The sequence below is a fragment of the Otolemur garnettii genome, unplaced genomic scaffold (genome assembly GCF_000181295.1).
Source record: "Otolemur garnettii isolate 467f Iridium unplaced genomic scaffold, OtoGar3 scaffold00023, whole genome shotgun sequence".
Taxonomy (NCBI): Eukaryota; Metazoa; Chordata; class Mammalia; order Primates; family Galagidae; genus Otolemur; species Otolemur garnettii.
The window spans coordinates 7,214,851-7,240,789 of NW_003852418.1; the positions used below are offsets into that span (position 1 = coordinate 7,214,851).

Sequence of the window (25,939 nt, forward strand, 5' to 3'; positions counted from 1 at the left end):
TGGCAAGTGCCACGGCAATCTACCAAGGGTGACGAAGTGAGACTCAGTCTCAAAAAAAAAAAAAAAAAAAAGATTTGGTGTGGAAAATTGTTACGTACTGTATTCAAGCCTCTCGTTTTTTAACCCCAAGGTACAACCCAGCCAGTGATACAATCATAAGGCTTGATTATTGCCCTTACACTTTATGATCGCCTACAACACCGTTTCCTTCGGGGACTTTATCCTTTCTGAAAACTTTCACACTACCATAAGGAGAGAGAAGAAATTAGGGTCTTTTTGAGCCCCAAATTTTAATTTGTTGGTGCTTCCTTGCTATTATGAGGCAGGACATTCAGACCAGCTCCTGCCTCTGGTTTGGGAGCTGTTCACCTGTCAAAGCCACACTCAACCAGTGCTAGTAGCCAGTTTGCTTGGTGCATCATGGAAACCAGGAGAGTACCTGTGGGAGGCAGAGTGGAGTGTTTACCCACAACAGATTAGCTTTGCTTTGCTTTTTTTTTTTTAATGGCACAGATAGTTTGAAGCTGCAAGCTCAAATCGACTATCTTATTGATCAGCTTAGTGTCGCCTCAGCCTTGCTTTGCTGTAAGGTTCCTATGTTCCCACATAGGCAGGGCCACAAGTAACTGGTCCCTTCTGGTGTAATGCAGGTGGAATGGCTTGATCAACAGAAAGAGGTCTTGACAATTTAAGAACCAGTATCAGGAAAGACCTCAGTGATAGAATTCTCATGGAGTCTTCAGGTCCAAGTATATCGACATTTCCATCTTTGTGCAGAAGAGTTGGACTGGATCAGGCTCTTTAGGGGGGAAAAAAAAGCTTTAAAACAGGGTGTCCGGTTTGGAATTATTCCACTTGCATGTGAAATGCATAAAAAGCATGGTCTCCTTTAATCCTTGCCGAAAGGGATTCGTTACCATTTTACAGAGAGGTGAAGGGGTCCAGAAAGGCAATGATTGTTCTGGAATTAGAACCCAAACTGCCTGGGGTCCTAGTCCGCAACTGCTGGGAGTTAGCTCCACCCACGTATCCCGCAGCCCTACCCTAGGCCAAAGCGAGGGCTTTCTCCGCCTATCGGGGCGGGCTCACAGATGTCCCCACCTGCGGCTTCTAGATCACTTTGGGCTCAGGTGGGGTGAGAGCTCTGGAAGGGTCCCGGGGCGGGGCTCCCAGGGCGTTAAAGGGAAGGGGCGGGCCGGCGCGGGGGAGGGAGAGGCCGGGAGCTCCCCAGTGCACTCGTGGCTTCCGAGTCCCCCGCCTGGGTGAGCAGCGGCTGCTTGGTGACCTGGCTCGCGGTCCCCCCAACCTGCCCGCAGTCCTGGCCCCCTGCGCACCATGAATGCCAGCAGCTCAGGTTACCCGCTCGCCTCTCTCTACGTGGGCGATCTGCACGCCGACGTGACTGAGGCCTTGCTCTATGAGAAGTTCTCGCCTGTCGGCCCCATCCTGTCCATCCGCGTGTGCCGCGACGTGGCCACCCGGCGCTCGCTGGGCTATGCCTACATCAACTTCCAGCAGCCAGCAGACGGTGAGCCCCGGGAGCGGGAGCGGGAAGGGACCAACGATGGACAGACGGACAGCCAGGAGACAGACAGCTTCCGGGACTGGGGTGCCCGCGCTTGTCACCTAACATTTTGTAGCTAGGGAAATTGAAGCCCAAAGACACAGGGGCCTGGTCTCTGAGATGGGAATTGGCAAGTTCTATGTAGCTTACTGGTACTGCTCCACTTTACAGAGGAGAGAGGTTTAAGGCCGAGTGAAAACAGCTAAAGGCTTTAGGGTCAGGCAGACCCTGGGATAGAAACCCAGCAGCTGTGTTGAGGATAGGAGATTCAAAGCACCTGGTGAGGAAGAGGCCTAAGTCGAAGCTGGTGAGTGGGGAAGCCACTAGAGCAGGGCCCTGGGCCCTGTTTGGGCTTTCTAGGCAGTGTGACGTGAGATCTACCTTCCCTGGCCCTGAAAAGTGGCCTTCCCCAGGTTTTAAGGCTGGTTTCTCAGTGCTGAGAAAGGATTGATTAGAGCTTATTAGATGAGTGTGTCTGCACTTCTGTTGAGAGTGGAGAGGCTAAGGTTAGACAGCAGGTTTTTACAGAGCTCTGTCACGAGAATGTGAGCTTGGTCACCTCTTCATCTGTGAAATGGGGCTAAGGCTTGGTCCCCAATAGCATAAAGAATGGAGACCTATGGCCAGGCGTGCACTCTGGGAGGCAAAGATGGGTAGAATGCTTGAGCTCACAGATGTGAGACCAGCCGGAGCCAGAGCGAGACCCTGTCTCTAGAAATAACCAGGTGTTGGCTCGGCGCCTATGGCTCAACCGGCTAAGGCGCCAGCCACGTACACCTAAGGTGGCGGGTTCAAATCCCCAGCCCGGACCCACCAAACAACAATGACAGCTGCAACCAAAAAATAGCCGGGCGTTGTGGAGGGCGCCTGTGGTCCCAGCTACTTGGGAGGTGGAGGCAGGAGACTTGCTTGAGCCCAGGAGTTGGAGGTTGCTGTGAGCTGTAATGCCACGGCACTCTACCCAGGGGGATAGCTTGAGGCTCTGTCTCAAAAAAAAAAAAAGAAAAAAAGAAATAACCAGGTGTTGTGGTAGGCGCCTGTAGTCCCACCTACTTGGGAGGCTGAGGCAAGAGAATTGCTTAAGTCCAAGAGTTTGAGATTGCTATGAGCTATGATGCCACAGCACTCTACCCAGGGTGACAAAGTGAGACTCTGTCTCAAAAACAAAGAATGGAGATCTGGTGTATCTCCTGTTCATTTGCTACATTGTAAGGGCCCTTAAGCGATAACCTAAGAAAAATCACAGTAGCTGTAAAGTTCTGGTGTAAGAAGACTCCAGAAAATTGGCCTGGCACAGTGGCTGACGCCTGTAATCCTAGCATTCTGAGAGGCTGAGGTGGAAGGACCTCTTAAGCTCAGGAGTTTGAGACTAGCCTGAGCAAGACTGAGACCCTATCTCTACTAAAAATTGGAAAATTAGCTGGGTGTTGTTATGGGTACCTGGAGTCTCAGCTACTGAGGAGGCTGAAGCAGGATTGCTTGAATCCAGAAGTTTAAAGTTGCTATAAGCTCGGCTGTCCCCGTGGCACTCTAGCCTGGACAACAGAGTGAGACCTTGTCTCAAAAAATAAGACTCCAGAAATTTAACCAAAAAATGCTTGCCACAGCCAGGTCCAAAAGAGGGCGCCCTTACTCCAAGTCTTCTGGATGGATGGGGAAATTCCCTGGGTTGGGGGCTTGCTGGGGGACAGTTGTTCTGCAGACCCCTTTGCCCTCAGGTGGCTGAGCTGCATTCCAGCCTGACTTCCCCTTGCCCCACGTTCTGCCTTTCTTCTCATCTTCCTCCAAGCCCTGTGAATGAAGCAGGACCTGACCTTTTTGCCCACTTCACAGATGGGAAAACCAAGCTGCAGAGAGAAGGGATTTGCCCCTGTGTGTTTGTGATAGGACCAGATGGGGCCCCCAGGCTTCCTGAACTTGCTTCACTGTGTTCCCTACAGCCCCCATCCAGGACTTTGAAACTAGCAGAGTCTCTGAAGAAGGGGACACGTGTTACCTGGTAGGGAATAGGCTGCAGCAGTGGCAGGAGGAGGGGCATAGGCTGCTATTTTCAGACACTCTACTGTTTACCAAATACCTACTTTATGTCAGGCACAAAGTACAAAAAAGGCCCCTTGCATACCTTATTTAATTTTCAATCTATCTGACAACCTAGAGGGTAGGTGGTGTTATCTGCCTTTGTTAGGTGTGGAAAAATAGGTAATATTATCATCATTCCCACTTTATAGGGGAGGAACAGGCTCAGGGAGGGGATGTTCACTTCCCCCAAAGGCAGATGACCTGGGATCGAATCTCAACTCTGCTCTTCACGTCTGAGCTTTAATTTTCTCAGACTGCTGCTATCCCTGGTTATGTGGACATTCTTATTTACTCAGTGTGCTTTAGAGGCCAGAATAGACCTGACTCTGCCACTGACCATTCACCATTTAAAGCCTTAATTTTCCCACCTGTAAAATGGGAATAGGAATCTATGGCTGCAGTGAGGAGCTGAATAAGATCTCAGCTTATCCCTCCTGAGCCTTCAGGCTCTTGTCTCAGGTGGGACTCAATAACATTTTTTTTTTCTTTGACTCCCTATTAAGCACCTTATGGGAGAGTCTGGTGAGAAAATCCCCGTAACTTGCTCCTTTCTCTCCTTCCCCTGTCCAGCGGAGCGGGCACTGGACACGATGAACTTTGAGATGATCAAAGGCCAGCCCATCCGCATCATGTGGTCCCAGCGAGACCCAGGACTTCGCAAGTCAGGTGTGGGCAACATCTTCATCAAGAACCTAGAGGCCTCCATTGACAACAAGGCTTTATATGACACCTTCTCCACCTTTGGGAACATCCTCTCTTGCAAGGTGGGTGTGCCTCTTTGTGGGGGAGGGGAATCAGTGTCAACAGCCCGTATTTTAGAGGGATGTCGTAGCAATCAATGGACCATATCTTGTTTCTAAGATTTCTCTTATACTAGAGTGTAAGTCCCATGAGAGTAGTGGTTCTGTTTTTAGTCGCTGTTGTATCCCAATATCTAGAATAAAAAGTGACACTTATTAGATACTTACTAAATATGAACAAACAAATGTATTATCATTTAAGAAGGGCTCTGGTTATTTCTGACTTTGTATATGAGGATGTTGTGGATATGAGGTGATACCATAGGTCAGTATGCCCTGAACAGAGGGCATAAACTTGGTGTTCCGTCTCTAGATTTAATTAATTAAAGACAGAGTCTCACTGAGTCACCTTTCGTTGAGTGTCATAGCTCATAACAACCTCAAACTCTTGGGCTCAAGTGATCCTCTTGCCTTAGCCTCCAAAGTAGCTGGGACTACAGGCACCCATCACAATGCCCGGCTATTGTTAGAGACAGGGTCTGTCTTCTTGCTCAAGCTGGTCTCAAACTCCCTAGCTCAGGTGATCCACCTGCTTCTGCCTCTAGATTTTATAAGGATGATTGATCAGTTACTCTGTATCCTTTGGAATATTTGCCCTTCTCGAGAGCATAGGACGACTCTGGGTGACCACTGAGTTCGAACTTTCATTGAGAGCTATTTATTTGTATGCCAGGCATGATCCTTAAGTTCTCAAATAAGACTCCCAACCTCCCCATGAATAAGGGGTTATCTCCTGTGGCTCAGAGGGGTAGTCAGACTCAAGGAGGTACACTAATGTGCTAATAATTCTCTGTGGTAAAGAGATAGGGCTGTTTCCTGTCTTTTGAGGATCAATGGAAGAAAGATGCTTAACTGTGTGGTAAATTCTGACGAAAGTAATGGCAGGGCGGTGCCTGTGGCTCAAGGAGTGGGGCACTGGCCCCATATACTGGAGGTTGTGAGTTCATGTCCAGCCCCGGCCAAAAAACTGCAAAAAAAAAAAAGTAATGGCAGATTGCTCAAGGGCTTTCTACGTGTTAGTATTTTTGCATATGTAGTATAGGCTTAGTTCTTAGAAGGTACCTGGCACACTTAAGCATCTAACTGGAAATTTAAAAATTCCTTCTGCTGGCTGACCTTGGACAAGTCACTTATTTACATTTCCCCTGGGACTCAGAGGTTAAGAATTGCCTGGAAGAGTGCTTATGGCAAATATAACAAGGTAAGTATGTGATGCCTTTAGCAGTTGCTTGACTCAACAAGATCAAATCTGAATGGAAGAGCTAGGGCTTGAGTTGACAGTGGAAGGACCCTGTCTGGGGCTGGAGAGGAGCAAGGTGCATGCAAGGCATGGATTGGCGAGCTGTGCTTGTTGTGCGGGGCCTGTTGGAGAGCCTCCAATGCCAAGTTAATATAGTTCTGTGGGTAGAAGCTACTAGAGATTAAAAGGACACAGTCAGAATTACATTTACAAAGACCATCCCAGTGGTCAGTGCAGGGAGACAGTGGTGGTCATCTAGCCAAAAAATGCCACTTAGCTGAGCTGTGGCAGTGGCTATAGGGATGAGCGGGGCAACGGTCCCCTTAAAACAGGGGTCATTGATCTTTCCACATGTCCAACAAGAGGCATGGGAACTATGTGAACCAGAATTCTTCTGTTGTACTTCAATTCTGTCCTTCTGACTCGTATTGGGAAGGTTACAGAAGGGGAATAAGATGTTTGTGCATCTTTTAAAGAAATGAAATGAGTCTGTTGAAATAATACACGAATTGGTAAAGTTTAAACAATGTGGAAGGTAAGAAAGTGAAAAAGAAGGCTCTATCTCTTCCAGCCCTGGTCCCCAGAAATAATCATTATTAATAGTTTTATGTCTTTTTCGAAACTTTCTATATGTAGATGCCCACTTGAACCCGTATGGACTCCCCCCCCACCCCACTTAACAGATAACTGTCAATCAAGTGATATACCACCTTCTCTTCAACTGCAGCATGAATGTATTGTAATTTAACTGGTTTCTCCCTGGTGGACCCTTACATTGTTTCCAGTTTGCTGTTAGAAACAAGGACGCAGGGCTGGGTGAGGTGGCTCATGCCTGTAATCCCAGCACTCTGGGAAGCCAAGGTGGGTGGATGGCTTGAGCTCAGGAGTTCGAGACCAGCCTGAGCAAGAGTGAGACCTAAAACTAGCCAAGTATGGTGGGCACCTGTAGTCCCAGCTACTTGGGAGGCTAAGGCAAGAGGATTGCTGGAGCCTAAGAGTCTGAGGTTGCTGTGAGCTGAGACACTATGGCACTCTACTGAGGGTGACAAAATGAGACTTTGTCTCAAAAAAAAAAAAAAGAAAAGAAAAGAAAAAGAAGCAAGGATACAAGTGTAGGGGTTTGGTCTTATCCTTTTGCCCATCACCTTAAGAAGACAATTAAAAGCTGATCTATGGCTTAGATGACACCTGTGTTCATTTGGAGGGCGTTCGTCCTCCCTTAATCTGTTATCTTAGGCAAGTGGATGGCTCTCTCTGAGATTTAGCTCGTCTCTAACTGGGAGCTATAGTGTGATGTAGGATTGTCTTTTCCATACATGTGGCAGGCATGAAAGTCATTATCACCTTTGCCATTCTCCTCTACCTCAGCCCTCTGTCCATGCTCTCCCTCTCTTTCTTTCCTGTGGCCCAGGTGGCATGTGACGAGCATGGCTCCCGGGGCTTCGGCTTTGTCCATTTTGAGACCCATGAAGCCGCACAGCACGCCATCAACACCATGAATGGGATGCTGCTGAATGACCACAAAGTGTGAGTTCCCTGGGCCTGGGGGCTGAGGCTGTGGGGACAGAAGCATCACACCACCAGTCAGGAACCAGTGCAACCCTTTACTGGCTAATGGTCACACCAGGCACTGAGCAGCAGGCAGTCTTCCTCCAAGCCTAATCTCAGACAAGTGGCTCTGTTTCTCAGGGACTGTCTTCCTGCACGTAAGAGTGGAGCTGACGGTACATGTAGAGGGTTGTTCTGAGTGGTAAAGAGAGTGGTGATTTTGAAATTCTGGAGGGAAGAGCTGATGGCCTTGTCATTAATGAACTCAGTGATTTCATCTGTTTTCTGGCCTTCTCAGCATGGCTGTGAATTTTCTTTCTTAAATGACTTGCATTGTTTCATGGGATTTAGGGGGTGGAAGAAAAAGAGGTATATGCTTAGCCTACCCTCTTCCTACAGTTAAGTTTCATAGCACCCCCACTTCACAGATGGGAAAATTGAGATAGGGATGCCAGAAAAAATCTGCTGCCAGCTGTTCTCCTCCCCAACTTTGATTCTGCCCATTTTATGGCCCAACTCCATGGTCAGGGGAATGAAGGTGGCTTTGAGCTGGGAGATGCTCTAAGCTTCATTTTTATCCAGGGTTTCTCAAGGTGGGGTCCTGTCAACCTGACCAACTAATCTGGTGGGCTCTCCCAGTTCTCAGAAGGGTGCTGGCTGTGGCTGTAATTTATTTAAGTTTACTTTCACTCAATTTTCTTTAATTTTTGGTGCCTGCTACAATTTGTTTGTGCCAAATCTGCTAGGGATATCACCAGAATTTCTTTCTTTCTTTTTTTTTTTTTTGAGACAGAGCTTCAAGCTTTCCCCCTGGGTAGAGTGCCATGGCATCACAGCTCACAGCAACCTCCAACTCCTGGGCTTAAGCGAGTCTCCTGCCTCCGCCTCCCAAGTAGCTGGGACCACAGGCGCCCACCACAACACCTGGCTATTTTTTGGTTGCAGCCGTCATTGTTGTTTGGCGGGCCCAGGTTGGATTCGAACCCACCACCTTAGGTGTATATGGCTGGCGCCTTAGCCACTTGAGCCACAGGTGCCAAGCCCAGAATTTCTTATGCTTGTTTTTTGTTTTTCTAATCTAGGATACTTTCCTAGATATGTTTATCTGAACTTGGAAATTACAGCTTTTATAATTGACATTCTGTTTAAATGGGTCCATCCCATCCCCATCCATTGACCATGTCTTATTTGCTTACCCCTGATTCTCTAGTGCACCCAGTATGTGTTAACTAAATGAGCGAAGCCCTGTGACATGAATTTCATTCCCAGTTTTACAGGAATGAACACTGAGGCTCAGAGAGGTTAAGTAACTTCCCCAAGGTCACACAGCTACACAGCTGCAGAGGAAGGATCTAAGCCCTTATCCATCTAACTGCCAAGTTCTTGTTGTTATCTCCTGTACTGTCCTCTGCCTGGTATATACTAGTAGTTCTGTGTGCATTTGTCACAAGAATGACATCTTAACCTCATGCTGGGGACAAGTTCTAAGACAGAGCGTGTTGGCTGTTGGATGTAGTTGGGCCTTAGGTATTTCCTAAGGAGGATTGCCTGCTTAGTCTCCTGAGGGATGTGGAGGCCCGGAGAGGGCAGCAGTTGGGCTGGGACTGGGATTAGGGGTAGCCGATGGCTGCAGCTGCCTACCCTGTTGTGTGTCCACAGTTTTGTTGGCCACTTCAAGTCCCGTAGGGAGCGAGAGGTGGAGCTGGGAGCACGCGCCATGGAGTTCACCAACATCTATGTGAAGAACCTCCAGGCGGATGTGGATGAGCAAGGCCTCCAGGAGCTCTTCTCCCAGTTCGGTGGGCGTGTTCCCAAGGGAGGAGGGAGGTCACTATTTCTCTTTCTCCATCCAGGTCCGGCAGGGAGGAAGGACCCTCCTGGGGCTTCCTGAGGACTTGGGGTAAGGGAGGGAACATCTTGGGACTTCCCAAACTCCCCTTTGAGCCAGGTTGGTCCTTCCCAGGAAAGATGCTGAGTGTGAAGGTGATGAGGGACAGCAGTGGCCACTCCCGGGGCTTTGGCTTTGTCAACTTTGAGACGCATGAAGAAGCCCAGAAGGTAGGAGCCTCCCCAGAGCTCTGTTCTGGGGAGGGGGCACCGAGCCAGGGTCAGGAAGGGGAGAGATCAGTGCAGGTTCCAGCTGTCCCTTCCTGCCTATGATGCAAAGGCCAAAGGCTCCATCCTTCTTTGGTTTCTTCTAAGGCCTGAGGTGCACAGAAACAAATACTTAGGTAGGGAAGGAAAAGCCTTCAATTTATGTAAAGATATTTGCTACTGAAGTGGCCACTTGAAAAACCAGTTCTCCTTCAAACATTTCTCCCTAATCCTAACCATTGAGTCAGTATATACTTGGGCCTGACTTTTGATGACTTTTGTGGATAAGTCAATGAAAATTCAGTTCAGTATAAATTGATTGCAAAGAAAAGTTGTATATCTTGCAGAAGAAGCAGGATTTTCTGCAGTTGAGCTCACTATTGAGCAGGCTTAGGCCAGTTAAGTGAAGAAAAGAAAAATCAGCCAGGCACGGTGGCTCACGCATGTAAACCTAGCACTCTGGGAGGCCAAGGCCTATTGATTGCTTGTGCTCAGGAGTTCATGACTAGCCTGAGCAAAGTGCGACCCTGTCTTTATTAAAAATAGAAAAACTAGCTGGGCATTATGGCAGGTGCCTGTAATCCCAGGTACTTGGAGGCTGAGGCAAGAGGATCACTTGACATCATACCACTCTATCTAATTAATACTCAGGTGACAGAGTGAGACTGTATTTTTTAAAAAAAAAGAAAAATCAACATGGGTTACGACACAGATGTTTCTTAAAAAATAAAGCCCTTACCAATGACATGTATCCACTATTTTTATTTATTTATTTTTGAGACACGTTCTGCTCTGTAGTCCAGGCTAGAGTGCGGTGGTGACAATATAGCTTCACTGTAACCTAGTACTCCTAGGTCCTGCCTCAGCCTGCCAAGTAGCTGGGACCATAGGCATGTACCACCACAACTGGCTGATGTCTTTTTTCTGGTTGCCTCCCAAAGTACTAGGATTACAGGCATGTGCTACCACATCCAGCTTGTATCCACTATTTTCTTATCAGAGAGTATTTTCACTTTAAAAATCTTCTGTGCTCTGCCTAGTCATCCCTCTCTGCTCGTTAGTCTCTGGCAACCTCTGAATTTTTTACTGGCTCTGTATGAGTTTTGCCTTTTCTAGAGTGTCATTTGCTTAGAGTCAGAGTATGTAGCCTTTTCAGCTTATATATATATATATATATATATATATATAAATTTGAGACAGACTCTCACTTTGTCACCCCAGTAGAGTGCTGTGGCATCATAGTTCACAGCAACCTCAAACTCTTGGGCCCAAGTGATTCTCTTGTCTCAGCCTCCCAAGTATCTGGAACTACAGGAGCCCATGACTGGCTATTTTTAGAGACAGGGTCTTGCTCTTGCTCAGGCTGGTCTTGACTCCTAAGCTCAAGCAATCCACCTGCCTAGGCCATCCAGAGTGCTAGAATTATATGTGTGAGCGACTGTACCTGGCTAATAGGTGCCATTATCCTGGTACTAATTATTCTCAGCTAGCACATATGGCCTGGTTTTTAGGTGGCCCCTTTAGATTAGGGCCTGGGCCAGCCTGGGTGGTTACCAGGCAGCTCTCCCTCGTTCTCCTAGGCTGTGGTCCACATGAATGGGAAGGAGGTGAGCGGGCGGCTGCTCTATGTGGGCAGGGCCCAGAAGCGGGTAGAGCGGCAGAATGAGCTGAAGCGAAGGTTCGAGCAGATGAAGCAGGACCGGATGAACCGTTACCAGGTGAGGTCAGGTCTCCGGTGGCAGCCACTGCTGTGTGAGAGTCCCCTAAGGTGACTTCATCTTCTGGTGACCCTACTTCTGGGCACATGGCTCAGAGCAGGCAGCAGATGAGCAGCCCAAATCCTAACAGTGGGGAAACTGGACACAACCCACTGCCCAGCCTTTGGGGGTTGGTTGGGGTGCTGTTAACTTCTTGGTGGGAATATTCCTTTATGTGGGATCCGTTAGCATCCTGACCCCTGCCCACTCAGTACCAGCCTCATTCTCTAGTCACAGACAACCGAAGTGCCCTATGTTGGCAAATGCCCCAGAGGAAATCCTGGTTGAGGCTAATGAGGCCAAATATACCACATCCAAAAGTTAAAATGTCATGCAGCCATTAATTAATGCAGTTAACTAAAATGTGTATCATAGATCAATATACTCTAAACTTCTCTGGGAAATGAACACATCTCAAACTTTTAATAAAAGTTCCAGATCACTCATGAGAGGAGAATACATCTCTAACACACACAAGCATCCATGCTCAGTAGTTCTCGGTGAGGAACAAGTTTGTCCCCACGGGGACATTTAACAATATCCAATATCTATAATTTTCAGTTATATTTGGGTGACAGGGTACCACTGGCATCTACTGGGTTGAGGCAGGGATGTGGCAGATATCCTACAGTGCACAGGACAGTTTCATAACAAAGGACTATATGGCACAGAATGTCACTAGTGTGGAGGTTGAGAAACAGTTGTGTGTACACCAACACTCCCTTGTTGGACCTGTCGGACCTGTCAGGGGTTTGTAGACTTAGAGACAAAACACTCATGATGTAATCTAATCTGTGAGAGCCGGCTAGTGCATTGTACAACTGTGTGGTCTCCATTCTTTTGTGCATTCAGACACTTTTGTGCTTGGGAGGTCTGGAAGGAGAAAATCAAGGCACTAGAGACAGCTGTCATTCACGGGTGAGGAGCACAGACTCTGCACGTAGACTGCCTGGGTTAGCCCTGTTCCTGCCACTTAGGGGCAATTTATTTAACCTGTTTGCTTGTTTTCGTTTTGCCATCTGTAAAGTGGGGATAAAAGTTTCCTCCTTGTGAGGTGGTTATGAGCATTAAAATCTAAAATGTGCAATGGTGAACTAAAAACTAAAATGAGCCAGGTGCAGTGGCTCACGCCTGTAATCCTAACACTCTGGGAGACCAAGGCAGGTGGATTGCCTGAGCTCAGAAGTGACCAGCCTGAGCAAGAGTGAGACCTTGTCTCTACTAAAAATAGAAAAATTAGTCAAGTGTGGTGGCGGGCACCTATAGTCCCAGCTACTCGGGAGGCTGAGGCAAGAGAATTGCTTGAGCCTCAGAGTTGGAGGTTGCTGTGAGCTATGACACCACAGCACTCTACCCAGGGCAACAGAGTGAGACTCTGTCTCAACAAATAAATAAATGAATACATGAATAAATAAATGTGTGAGGAGCTTAGAGTTGGGCCTGGCAGCAGTGTAAGTGCTGGGCCCAAGGACCCTGAGCTGGCAGGCAGCAGAGGGCAGCTCACAGATACTGCATACTGAGGGTCTGGCCTGGGTCCAGCCTGGAGCAGCTCTGCCCACTGTTGCTCCATGTTGGCCATCCGGAAAGCCATGCTGGGGCTAGCCCTGTGCCTTGTCTGCTGCAGGTGCCTCCTATGAAGGGGGAGAGGTTGTGGTGAGTCTGGGGCCGGCGAAAATTTATGACAACTGCTGAGGGAGTTAGGGGTTGCGGGGGTTGCAGCTTCCTGGTGATGGGCATGCAAGTGATTGGGGCACCTGGGTGGGCAATGGAGAGCAGGGGGCCTGTGTCGGTCCCCTGGGCTATCTGGGGCTTGGAGGGGAAGAGGCACTTCTAGCAGTATCCTGTCCTTCTAGGGTGTGAACCTGTATGTGAAGAACCTGGATGACTCCATCGATGATGAGAAACTGAGGAAAGAGTTCTCTCCCTATGGAATGATTACTAGTGCGAAGGTGAGGACTGGGGATGTCTGTGGGGACAACCTTCCCCTCCAGCCTCTCATCAGTTTCTCCCATTCTGTCCCCACCCTCCTCTTACCCCGAGGCTTCCTGGGAGTTTGTGCTGAGCTACCTCTTTGAGGCCTCTGTCTGTCTGACCCTGTTGGAGCTGGTAGTCTTGTCTGGGCTGGAGGGGAAAAGGCTAGAAATACGGTTCCAGTCACACAGCTGGACTTGGGATTCACTGTAACCTTGGCTCAGGCTACAAGCATTTATTGAGTGCCTAGTGTATGCCAGATTCCAGAAATCCATGTCTCCATTGACTATGGTTATCTGCCCCTCACTAGTGGATATAGCTAACCCCTTCTGGGCTTCACATCTCCCATCTGAAAAATGAGAGGGTTGGGCTGCATCACTCTTAATATTTCTCTATTTTTTTGAGCATCTACCATGCCCAATGCTGTTACACCTAAGATGTGACCACTGCCTCATCTACTGAGCAGTTCTGTGATCTTAAGCAGGTGTCTTAACTCCTGAGCCTCATCCTTATGACAGGGGCATTGGACTCCCTGGGTTGTCCTCAGCCCTGGATTCTCAGTAGACACCCCGGGACAGTTCTTAAGTACAGATGTCTGGGATGGGCATTGAAAGTACATTTCTGCAGATCTGGCTAGAACCTTTTACATTTATTTATTTTTAGAGACAGAGTCTCATTTTATTGCCCTCAGTAGAGTGCCATGGCGTCACAGCTTACAGCAACCTCCAACTCCTGGCTTTAGGTGATTCTCTTGCCTCAGCCTCCGGAGTACCTGGTATTACAGGCACCTGCTACAATGCCTGGCTATTTTTTTTGTAGCATTTGGCTGGGGTCAGGTTCAAACCTGACACCCTTGGTATATGGAGCTGGCGCCCTACCCACTGAGGTTCTGGTGCAGCCCAGAACCTTTTATTTTAAAAACTCTCCAGTAGGCTGGGCACAGTGGTTCACGCCTGTAATCCTAGCACTCTGGGAGGTCAGGGCAAGAGGACCCCTTGAGCTCAGGAGTTTGAGACCAGCCTGAGCAAGAGCCAGACTCTGTCTCTAAAAATAGCCAGGCCTTGTGGTGGGCACCTGTAGTCCCAGCTACTTGGGAAGCTGAGGCAAAAGGATCAATTGAGTCCAAGAGTTTGAGGTTGCTATGAGCTACGATGCTACAGCACTTTACCGAAGGTCACGAAGTAAGACACAGTCTCAGAGGAAAAAAAAAAAAAAGACTGGGTACAATGGCTCACATCTGTAATCCTAGCACTCTGGGAGGCCGAGGCAGGCAGATTGCCTAAGCTCATGAGTTGGAGAACAGCCTGAGCTAGAGCGAGACCCCCATCTCTAAAAATAGCCAGGCATTGTGGTGGGCAGCTGTAGTCCCAGCTATTGGGAGGCTGAGGCAAGAGAATCACTTGAGCCCAAGAGTCTGAGGTTGCTGTGAACTGTGATGCCATGACACTTTACCAAGGGTGACGAAGTGAGACTCTTGTCTCAAAAAACAAAACAAACGAAAAGAACTCTCCAGTTGATTTTGTGATGACTCAATGTTCATATTTAAGCTGTTGTAAAGCCTGCTGTTTTACCAAGCTCAGTGGGAAGCATATGGGAGCAAGTCGGATATGATTTCTGCCTTTGAGTAGCTTATTGTCTAGTGAAGAAGTCGGACGCATCACTACCTTTATATGTGTATTTTGTAAGTCAAGGCGGCAGAGCTATGGGCACTCAGTGGACCAGGAGGGCTTCCTGGGAGAAGTGGCAGTAACAGCAGTGTTTGACTTGACTGTGAGGAGGGAGGGAGATGTAGGGGGAATGGAGAACTTTCTAAAGAGATCAGTGTGGGCAGTGGGGCTGGGGACTCTTGCATATGACAAAATGACTGGGTTCTGAGAAAGTGGTTTAGAATGGAAGGGGTTCTAAAGTTTTTTTTGGGTTTAGGACCTTTTGAAAATGTGACAGAAAGGTGTGGGACCCATACATTAGGCATCAGTAAATTTGATTAAACACTAAAATACCTGTGGGCCTTCTCTCTCAGAAAATGCATATATATTTGGTATAGCAATGTGATTGACAGCTAGGATTTTCAAGTTTATCAGACCTAGATGTAAATCCCAGTCCCACTATTACCTAACACATATAACCCAAGGCAGGTGACTTTGCTTTTCAGACCCTGTTTATTGTAAAATGGGAGTGACGTTACTTACCTCTAAGATGTCCTGAGAACCTGAGAAATACTAAAGAGGCTGTTTAATAGGCCAAACAGGTTATAAAATGGAGATTTTATATAGTTTTCTATCTATATAATTTTTTTTTTTTTGAAACAAAGCCTCAAGCTGTCCCCCTGGGTAGAGTGCTGTAGCATCACAGCTCACAGCAACCTCCAACTCCTGGGCTCAAGCGAGTCTCCTGCCTCAGCCTCCCAAGTAGCTGGGATCACAGGCGCCTGCCACAACGCCCGGCTATTTTTTGGTTGCAGCCGTCATTGTTGTTTGGCAGGCCTGGGCTGGATTTGAACCCGCCACCCTAGGTGTATGTGGCTGGCGCCTTAGCCACTTGAGCCACAGGCGCCGAGCCTTTATCTATATAATTTTATATATCTTCTATTTTATATAAAATAGTGATTATGAAAATTAAATGGATTAATATATATAACACTTGCACCACTATCAAATGCATAGTAAGCTCTGCACAAGTGTTAACTTTACTAATTTTATCATTATTAACTACCTACTAACAATAGTTCTTAAACATGGTTTTGTGTCAGGACCCCTTTGGCTGTCTGTGAAGCCTATGAACCCCTTCTATGTATATTTTTAAGCACATAAAATAAAATTCATAGGATTACAAAAATAATTATGTTGAAATATAATCAAAATACTAAAATGATGTATAGTATGTACTTTTTTTTTTTTTTTTTTTTTTTTTGGAGACAGAGTACCATTAGGTTGCCCTTGGTAGAGTGCTGTGGTATTACAGCTCACAGCAACCTCTAACTCTTGGGCTTAAGTGATTCTTTTGCCTCGGCTTCCCAAGTAGCTGGGACTACAGGCGCCTACCACAACGCCTATAAAGAAGCTATAGTAAGTGTTTCTTTATGAATGTAACTGTTAAGATCTAGCAAAGTAGCAATTAGCATAAATGATATTTTGGAGATTAGTAATAATGTAATATGATATTTGATTTTTTTTTAGAAGATCACAGGCGTGGCTAATACTGCTATGATTTTGGGGGGGGAGCCATATTCATAGTGGAAGGAAATCCTAATTTGAAAATAAAGATGTCATTCCCATTGACCCCCTGAATTATATCCCTGAGGGGGGATTCATGGACTCTCAGATTAAGACCACTATTCTAATGGGTAGCAGGATATAGTCTAAAAATCACTGACTTAGAGTATGGGCTCAAATAGGGCAGGTTTTTAAAGATAGCTCTAGGCTCAGTGTTTATGGCTCAAGCGGCTAAGGCACCAGCCACGTACAGCTGAGCTGGCGGGTTCGCATCCAGCCCCGGCCAGCCAAACAACAATGACAGCTGCAACTAAAAAATAGCTGGGCGTTGTGGTGAGTGTCTGTAGTCCAGCTACTTGGGAGGTGGAGGCAGGAGAATGGTTTCAGCCCAGGAGTTGGAGGTTGCTGTGAGCTGTGATGCCACAGCACTCTACCCAGGGTGACAGCTTGAGGCTCTGTCTAAAAAATAAATAAATAAAATAAAAATAGCTCTAGTCTTTATGGAGTGTTGACCCAGGCCAGTGGCTTGACTCTAAAAAAGGTGCCCTGGGTCCTAGAAGAGAAAAAGTATATTAGTGGAAAAAAGTGAATTAGCATTGTAGTCATTAGGCACTAATAATAAAATAGTTAACAGTGTCGTACCAGTGTTAATATTGTAGTTTAGTTAAATGTACCATGTTAACATTAAGGGAAGTTGGCTGAAAAATATATAGCAGCTCTCTGTACTCTTTTTATAACTTTTATAAATCTAAAGTCATTCCAAAGTAAAAAGGTTATTTTAATAAAAACCTAAGAACCTCTTCTCCAGACACCCGAAGAACATGTACCTTGCAGATGCCATAGAGGTTTGTCAGAACAGTGTGTTGGGTTGAGTCCTGGCTGATGTATTGTTACCTGTATTTGTCCCCAAGGCCAAATCAGTGAGAATGAAGAAGAGGACAGGGGGTTTGAGGAAAAGGAAAGAGAAGTTCATTTAATTTGCTGCCAAGTGAGGAAGGCAATGGACTAACTTCTCAAGCCCACCATCCTATTGCCTCTGGCCTTCTGGCTAAGATCAAGTGTAGTATGGAAGACCACTACACTGTCTTGAAGTAGAAAAACACAGCTGTTTAAAAGGGGTACTTGGGCTTGGGTCTACTGGACAGTAACTGGTGTCATATGTTATGGCTTCAGGCTACTGCTATTTAACTATAATTGGTGGTTTTGTTGACCTTATCTCCAGTGATCTTGTGACCCTTGGACAATTCTGCTGAGCCCTCTTAAGATACTAGAAAACAAAACCAGGCATAGTGGCTCATGCTTGTAATTCTAGCACTCTGGGAGGCTGAGGCTTGGGGATCACTTGAGAACTCATTGCTTGAGCTCAGGAGTTGGAGACTAGCCTGAGCAAGAGTGAGACCCAGTCTCTAAAAATAGCCGAGCATTGTGGCAGGCCCCTGTAGTCCCAGCTACTTGGGAGGCTGAGGCTAGAGGATCTCTTGAGCCCAAGAGTTTGAGGCTACTGTGAGCTACAATGCCACGGCATTCTACTGAGGGTAACAAAGTGAGACTCTGTCTCAAATAAAAGAAGATACTAGAAAACAAACAGCAAAGAACATTTTCCTGCCCCTTTAATTACTGGCCTCAGGAAGGAATGCAGGGGTTTTTTTTGTTTTTTTTTTTTTTTTTTGCAGTTTTTGGCCCAAGCTGGGTTTGAACCCACCTCCTCCGGCATATGGGGCTGGTGCCTTACTCCTTTGAGCCACAGGTGCCTCCTAGGAATGCAGGTTTTAATTCCCAAAATAGGGGGAGAGTTTTAAAGAGACATTTCGTTGAACTTGTGCAGACTTTTACCTCTGTTACAATATGAGGCCCCTGGACAAATCACTTTCTCTCCCTTACTCACCTGTAAAGTGGGAGGCGCAGCATCTCTGGTGTCAGGAGGTTGTATATGTGCCACGTGAAGGCGCAGGAGGTATCTGGCATGCAGCAGGCCTCAGTAAGTGCCGGGTGGACGGTCCATCTCTTTGGCATAAGCCTCCCGTGGTCTTGCTTACTGCCGGGCAGGGGGCCAGAGGAGGAGGGAGGCCCAGCTTCCAGAGTCTTCTTCCTTCATGCCCAGCAGCTCTTGTCTTGTCTTGCTTTTAGGTGATGACAGAGGGTGGCCACAGCAAGGGATTTGGCTTTGTGTGTTTTTCCTCTCCAGAAGAGGCGACAAAGGCCGTGACAGAGATGAACGGGCGTATCGTGGGCACCAAGCCACTGTACGTGGCACTGGCCCAGCGCAAGGAGGAGCGGAAGGCCATCTTGACTAACCAGTACATGCAGCGCCTATCTACCATGCGGGCCCTGGGCAGTCCCTTTTTGGGATCCTTCCAGCAGCCCACCAGCTACTTCCTCCCCGCTGTGCCCCAGGTGACAGCCCACTCATAGCTCCCCCAACCCTCGCTCCCCAACAGCAGGTAGAGCAGGAAGGCTAAAGCTTCACAGGCAAACGGAGGCTCCCCACTCGCTTCTCCTGAAAACTTGCTAGGCAGGCCATTTCACCTGCTGAGGTCTTAACTTCAACATTTGCAAAAGAGGGTCACTATCAAACAGCATTTCCCCCATCTGAGAGAGTGATTCGTGACATTTGTGCTGAAAAAGATTTTTTTTTTTTTTTGAGACAAAGTCTCACTTTGCCCTCAGTAGAGTGTTGTGCTGTCACAGCTCACAGCAACCTCAAAAGCTCAGGCTCAAGGGATTCTCTTGCCTCAGTCTCCCAAGTAGCTGGGACTACAGGTGCCCTCCACAACACCCAGGTAGTTTTTGGTTGTAGTTATCATTGTTGTTTGGCAGGCCCAGGCCAGGTTCGGACCCATCAGCCCCGGTACATGTGGCGGGTGCCCTAACCACTGAGCTACAGGCACTGAGCCTGAAAAAGACTTTTGATGGTCAAATAAGTTTAGGAAATGCTGCAAGAAACCTTAATCTCTTTACTATATATATTATTCTACCCGAATGTGCCGATGTCTATTGTGACTCAACAGAAGAGGCCTGGAGTATATAGTATTTCCCCGACTTAGATGGTGGTTTTTTGTGGGATGCCTGTTAACAGCTGCCCTGGATGTTCCTGTTCTGAGGAGCGTGGTTGGGAAGGGAGCTCATGGGACTCAGAGGAAGGAGGAAGATGTATACCATGGAGGGCCACCAGGGTGGGAATTTTCTTCTCTTTTTAGCAGTTGCTTAAGTGGGCACAAATTGGAGTAAGATGTTCCTTTTTTTTATCCCAGGTGGCTCTGATAAAGAGTGAGGATTGAAATCTGAGATCTTGCCCTAAAGGACTCGAGGCTAATAGACTTCGGAGATAGGAGGAAGGAGCTTTCATTCCAACTTTGTGGGGTTTTTCTAACCAGTCCCTTGAAGGGGATCATGGTGAAGGGGACTCAGGGCAACAGTGTCCCTGAGGAGTTGTAGCTTCTCACCTCCCCTGCTGCAAAGCCCTTCATCTAGATCCTCTTCTCCCGTGCAGCCTCCAGGCCAGGCTGCGTACTATGGTTCCAGCTCCATGCCACCCCCCCAGCCGGCCCCCAGGTGGACGTCCCAGCCACCTAGATCTTCATGTGAGTGATCCATCCCCTTCTACCCTCACCTGCCCTGTGGGTGTGGGCCCTGTGAGGGAATGATAACATCAGGGATGGGCCTGACTCTGACACTTGCTGGGATGGTAACTTCACCTCCCAGACTCCGTTTCCCCTTCTGAATGAGATGTGTGTGAAGCACGAATCACGGCAGTGGGCCTAGGAAAGACCTGCCATGTAGCCAGTATCAGTATCTCCGAAGATGTCTCTGATTTGTGATACTGAAAAATCTTGGAAAGCTGAGAAAATGAAATTCTTCTGGCTATATTGTTGATGAATGACCTTTCTCTGTAAGAGTGAAGTTCACACTCGAAACTGTCTTGGGGGCTAAGGTGTATGTTTTATAGTGCTTATGCATCTTAAGGCTCCAGATAGACACACGTTGGCTTTGTCATTGTTGATTTCCATGCACCCCCTCCCTGGAGGTCTGGGTCGAGGTGAATTCACTCATCTTTCTGCTGTGAACTTCCTATTTCCCTTCCCCATGCTCTTGCTGGCCCTGGAAGCTTCAGGGAACAGTATGCTACTCTGATCATCCCCTACTTCTGCCTGCTCAACCTTTCTCTCTCCACGGTATCTGCATCACAAGCTACCTACCCTCCAGCTGCCTCGATGGTCCGGCCACCAGGCATGTCTCGGCGCCCCTCGGCCCACATCAGCAGCATGAGGCAGGCCTCCACCCAGGTGCCACGGCCTCTGCCCCACACCCAGAGAGTGGGTGAGTGTGGGCAGAGCTAGGAGGAGTGGGTGGGGGGCAAGGGCTGGGATTGGCCTTGCTGGGGAGTCAGAAACATCCAAGGTGTTGACCTTGCCATATACCCTTTTTGTGAGCAAGGCTGAATTTGGATACTGTTTGTGGCTTATAGCTTGGCTTCCAGTTCCTAGGACCAACTCACCCTGCAGCCCTCGCTAATTACTGTTAACTGATTACCTAATCCCTAAAATAGGGATAAAAATATAATACCCCCATTTTCTTGTAAAGTACATGCAGGGCTTAGTATTGGACCTGAATCTCAGTGGAAGATAGTTCAGCAGCTGTGACCAAGGGTTTGTAGATTCTGGCTACAAGGCAAGCACATCTGTTCCTTCAGCAAATGTTCTCCTGTCTGCCTTGTACAGCTCCGGGGATTCTGCATGAAAGAGACATTCAATCCCTGGCCTTAGGTGGCTGCCAGGCCCTGATGCTCCCGTTCTATTTTTTTTCTCTTTCCCTTTTTTGATTGTGGTAAAATACACATAACATAAAATTTACCACTTAACCATTTTTAAATGGATAGGTCAATGGTGTTCAGTACCTTTACACTATTGTGCAACCAGCCCCACCTTTCGTCTCTGCAACTCCATGAATTTTGCAAAACTGGAATTCTATACTCGTTAAACCCTAACTCCTCCTTCCCCCTCTCCTCGCCCCAGGCAGCCATCAGTTTACTTGGTATCTCTGTGAATTTGACCCTTCTAGGTACCTCATATAAGTATTCGCCCTTTGGTGACTAAATGTCACTTAGCTTGTCTCAGGATATACCTGTGTGATAGCACATGTCAGAATCTCCTTCCTTTTATGGATGAATAATATTCCACTGTATGTGTTTACCACATTTTGTTTATCCAGTCATCTGTCAGCGGACACCTGGGCTGCTTCCACCTGTTCGGGATTGTGAATAGTGCTACTATAAAACATGGTATATAGATAGCTCCTTGAGATCCTGTTTTTAATCCTTTTGGGTATATACCCAGAAGCAAAACTGATGAATGATATGGTAATTCTATTTATCCCCACCAACAGTGCACAAGTGTTTCGGTTTCTTTTCATTTTTTTGAGACAGGGTCTCCCTCTGTCACCCCCAGATAGAATACAATGGCATCATCATAGCTTATTGCAACCTCAAACTCCTGGGCTCAAGTGATCTTCCTGCCCCTCCTGCCTCAGCCTCCCTAAGTAGCTGGAACTATAAGCTAGTGCCACCATGCCTGGCTAATTTTATTTGTAGAGATGGGATCGCACTGTGTTGCTCAGGCTGGTCTCAAACTAATGGCATTAAGCTGTCTTCCTGACCTGGCCTCCCAGAGTGCTAGGATTATAGGTGTGAGCTGCTGCACCCATTTCTTTGCATTTTTGCCAATACTTGTTATTTTCTATTTTGCCCCTCTCTCTTTTTTTTTTGATAGTAGCTATTTGAACCTTGCTTAATTTTTTTTTTTTTTACAGCCAACATTGGTACCCAGACCACAGGATCCAGTGGGACAGGATGCTGTATGCCAGGTCGGCCCCTCCTGCCATACAAATCAACACACAACACCCATCGGGTAAGCCTGGCCCAGCTGCCTTCCTAGTCTGGGCTCCAGAAGGCCCTGCTCAGAACCTTGGCTAAGGTGTTGTGACTTTTTTTTTTTTCCTTTTCTTGACTTATAAAGTTTCATTATTAATGCGTGTAATCCATAAGAGATCACCCTTACTGACAGAAGGGGAAAGAGGGCCAGCGTCATGTTTTGTTAATCAATTACAATTTGCTTTGCCAAAGTTGGTACCAAAATTAATTTGGATTTCCTTAGTATTTGTATTGAGCAGCCAGGATAGGGATTCTAAGACTATGCTGAGCACTGAAGGGGTAAGATTAACACTCAAAACCTAACTGAAAATTGTATAATTAAATGAAAGGCTGTGTATTTATCTCCCTGCCCAAGAAAACGTCTCAAGTTCAGAGTTATCACATCCTATCTAGAAGTGAGATGTGTCTAGTTTGAACTTTTTCTTGTAGGATGAACAAGAATAGTCTTCAAACAGCAACAACATTTTTAGAGTTAAGGTGTGCAAGGGTCGGAGAGTGCTGGGGATGTGTCCATAAAGCCACTTGATAAAAAGATCTTTATTTGGCACAAAGTGATTTGTAATGCTTGGCTTTCATTTGGCAGTGTCCATCCTGGGGCTTTATACTCAGAGGGGTGTCCAACCTGCGGCCCATGGGCTGCATGCTGACTTTGTGAGGATTTTTTTTACTTATCTGCAGTGTCAGATATCACAAAAAAATATACACGGACCTTTTTTTGCTAATCAGCTTTTGTCTATTTAATGTAGCCCAAGGCAACTCTCATTTTTCCAATATGCAGCTGAAGGATAAAAAAAAGGGTTGGACACATCCTTTCCAAGTTCAGCGCCACAGAGAATTTCCACGTTAGAGCATAATTCTATCTCCTAAACCACTGTGCCCTTTTTAGGGACCCTCTGCCCCACCTGATCATCCAGATCTTGTCCCTGCGCCACTCTTCCAGAGTCTTCTGGCCTCATGTTTATGTGATAGGGTAAGGCGTCTAGGCCTTGCCAGTTCATGGTGGTTAAGGGCTGTCTCTGCCATGGTGCAGGTCCAGGAGCCTGCGGTGCATGTCCCTGGACAGGAGCCCCTGACCGTGTCCATGCTGGCTGCAGCACCCCTGCATGAGCAAAAGCAGATGATTGGTGAGTGGCTGTGTCTTCAACTCTAGAGCAAGATGAAGGTGGCAGGGAGCTGGCTTGCCTGTTGGCAAACACCCTGCCTGAAGATGTGAGGATGAGGTCCAGCTTTGTCCAACCTGCTGGCTGACCTTCCCCACACTGCCTCTACCCTTCAGGTCCCTTTTCTCTTGCTTTAAAACACTGGCCAGACTGGATGGTCCCAAAGTTCCTTCCAGCTCTGCTGTCACGTGACTTTGACTTAGAGTGGGAGACGCCCAGATGTGGGGAGATGAGAGCTTTGTCTTGGGTTTCTTTAGGGAACTGGCCTATAGGTGGGCGTACAGTTCCTCACACCTATTCCTGAATGGGAGGAAGATGGGGCCAAATTTCATCAGTCTACCAGGGCCTGCTGTGGAGAGGTGGGGATTGTGTGTGCACCGGGTAAGCGGTGTTATTCCCCACTAGACTCTGAATTCCTTGTGTAATTCATCTCCCTCCCTAGTGTCTATCACAGGCCCTGCTGAAAGATGCCACTAATGGCTGAACAAATGAGCAAGCCTGTTCCTGGCTGGCAGGTTCTGTGCTTTGTAGCCACCACTGAAGGCCTGCATTGCCGTCACCACATTATTTCCTCAGCTTAGTTAGGGTTTTGCCACTTTATACTCTACAGAAATGTTTTATATGAGCTTGATGGAGGTAGAAGGCTTTGTTAGCAGTACCCTGTACACATCTTCAGTTTTCTTCAGGAAAACCACTTCCTTCCACAGCCCTCTTGAGTTACCTTATCCTGGCTGGGCCCTCCACCCATTGCTGAGATGGGCTGGCCACCATACTAGACCTTGTCACTGTAAATACCTAAAGGCGGAAGGTGAATTTATCCTATATCCTCGCCACCCTGCCCCCAAGAGTATCAAGTTCAACATTATCACATCCTGTCTAAAATTTTATCATGTATACCACTTCAAACTATTTCTCGCAAAATCAACATTAGTTTTTTAAACGGAAACCAACTTTGTGTTAAAACTCATCCTGCACATCTATCAGACTTGATTCTTAAATTGTCTTCCAAGGCGGGATTTGCTGTGCCAACCTTGTGTTTGGGAAGAGGCGCCTAGTAAGGTTAAGTGTCACAGCTGGGCAGGGCCAGTTCCAGGACAAGAACCCGTATCTCCTCCCTGTTCCACTCTGTGGTACCACCCCTGGGCTGCTAGGGTGTGAGACAGGTGTGTGCACAAGCCATTGGAGGGTGTTCTACACAGGGGAGCGCCTCTACCCCCTTATTCGTGAGGTCCAGAGCCAGCTGGCTGGCAAGATCACGGGCATGCTGCTGGAGATTGACAACTCGGAGCTGTTGCTCATGCTGGAGTCTCCGGAGTCCCTGCATGCCAAGGTAGGCCGGAGGCTGGGGAGCAGGCTGAGGACAGGGTCTCCCAGTGGAGTTTGTGTCCAGTGGTTTGTCTTCTTACTGGAAAGTGAAGGCTCACTGAGTCTTGGAGTGGGAAAGGGACTTATTTGAGGGTTTGCTGCTTCAGCCCCTTGGCAGACTAGATCTGTGTAGCTCCAGAGGCAATGTTTTGTTACAAGGAGGTGTGTTCTGAGTCAGCATAGGGTAGGGTTTTTCCAGTTGTCCAGCAGTGAACCTGTCTCAAAGGTGACTGTGGGGTCTTGCAAGCGGCAGTGGGTGAGGGTTCTGCAGAGGTGCTGTGGATAAGGGGTGCTCCCTGGATCTAGCATGCAGTGGTGGGAAGGGGTCAAGGCTCTTCTGGGTCCTACTGGGACAATGCACTAAGCCCCTCCTACTTGTATCCCCCAGGTAGAAGAGGCAGTGGCTGTGCTGCAAGAGCATCAGGCCATGGAACAGTCAAAGGTGTCCATGCACTGAAACCAGGTAGGTGGGAGGGACAGTGACAGCAGCAGCTGGGCTGAAAGCTGTACAGAACTGGGCAGGAACTGACTGCTACACAGTCACTTAGACCCATGCTGTGTCACTGGCTTCCTCTGAAGTGTCAGGGAGTTTGGGGAAGCCAGAGAATCAAAGGAGATGGCTAACTGTGAGGCTGAAATGGGCATTGATGTGCAGAGTGAAAGAGGTGCTCTTACCAGGCCTCACACAGGCTTTCCATGGGTACTGCTTGCTCTGTTCTATTGGTCAGAAGGCCTGGTCTGGGCTACTTACCTTCTTCATCTGCCATACTTTCTAGAAATATTCATTTTACTCTTTCATCCCCAGAAAAGATTCCTCGCTCCCACGGCTGCGAAAGGAATAGTGTTTCCTGCTCTTGGCTCCCTGGCCCTGTGAGCTGTAACTTATTTCCCCAGTGGTCTGTCTCTGTATTTGATCCCTGTATGTAGAATGAAGCTTGGTCACCCCCCCTCAGCCTATTACTTTGCTTTGTGCATTAAAAGTGTTGCAAAATCTGTCTTGCCTCCCAAGAGGCCTTCTTATGTCTAAGGAAGGTGGGGACAGAACCAAGGGGTGACCTGAAGTGGGTAAAGCTTTGGCTGTAAGGAACAGAAACACAAAGGAGCACTGAAGTCCCCAGGGGGTGTGCACGAGAAACTGCCAGGAACCCAACCCTTTGGTGGTACAGAGTGTGACCAAATGGATACATCCTGCAATGCACCAAAGCTGCAGGTGCCCATGTCAG

The 25,939-nt window shown here is 47.6% G+C and overlaps 1 protein-coding gene across 2 annotated transcripts; it reads left to right on the forward strand.

Annotated features, from left to right (window-relative positions):
• The first annotated feature begins 1,254 nt into the window (after positions 1-1,254).
• Positions 1,255-25,711, forward strand: PABPC1L (poly(A) binding protein cytoplasmic 1 like). 2 transcript variants are annotated; one of them, XM_003787625.3, is made up of 15 exons: positions 1,255-1,528; positions 4,214-4,407; positions 7,095-7,210; positions 8,891-9,030; positions 9,195-9,289; positions 10,906-11,043; positions 12,936-13,031; positions 18,393-18,659; positions 19,756-19,846; positions 20,469-20,582; positions 22,071-22,168; positions 23,222-23,315; positions 24,551-24,681; positions 25,105-25,179; positions 25,522-25,711. In XM_003787625.3, exons 1-14 carry the CDS (start codon positions 1,336-1,338, stop codon positions 25,171-25,173), a joined length of 1,836 nt encoding a protein of 611 aa, XP_003787673.1. In that variant the 5' UTR covers positions 1,255-1,335; the 3' UTR covers positions 25,174-25,179; positions 25,522-25,711. The 2 variants fall into 2 exon arrangements, 1 of the variants encoding a protein (XP_003787673.1); XR_002772717.1 differs by lacking the exon at positions 19,756-19,846 and having other exon boundaries at positions 18,451-18,659.
• Positions 25,712-25,939: the final 228 nt, after the last annotated feature.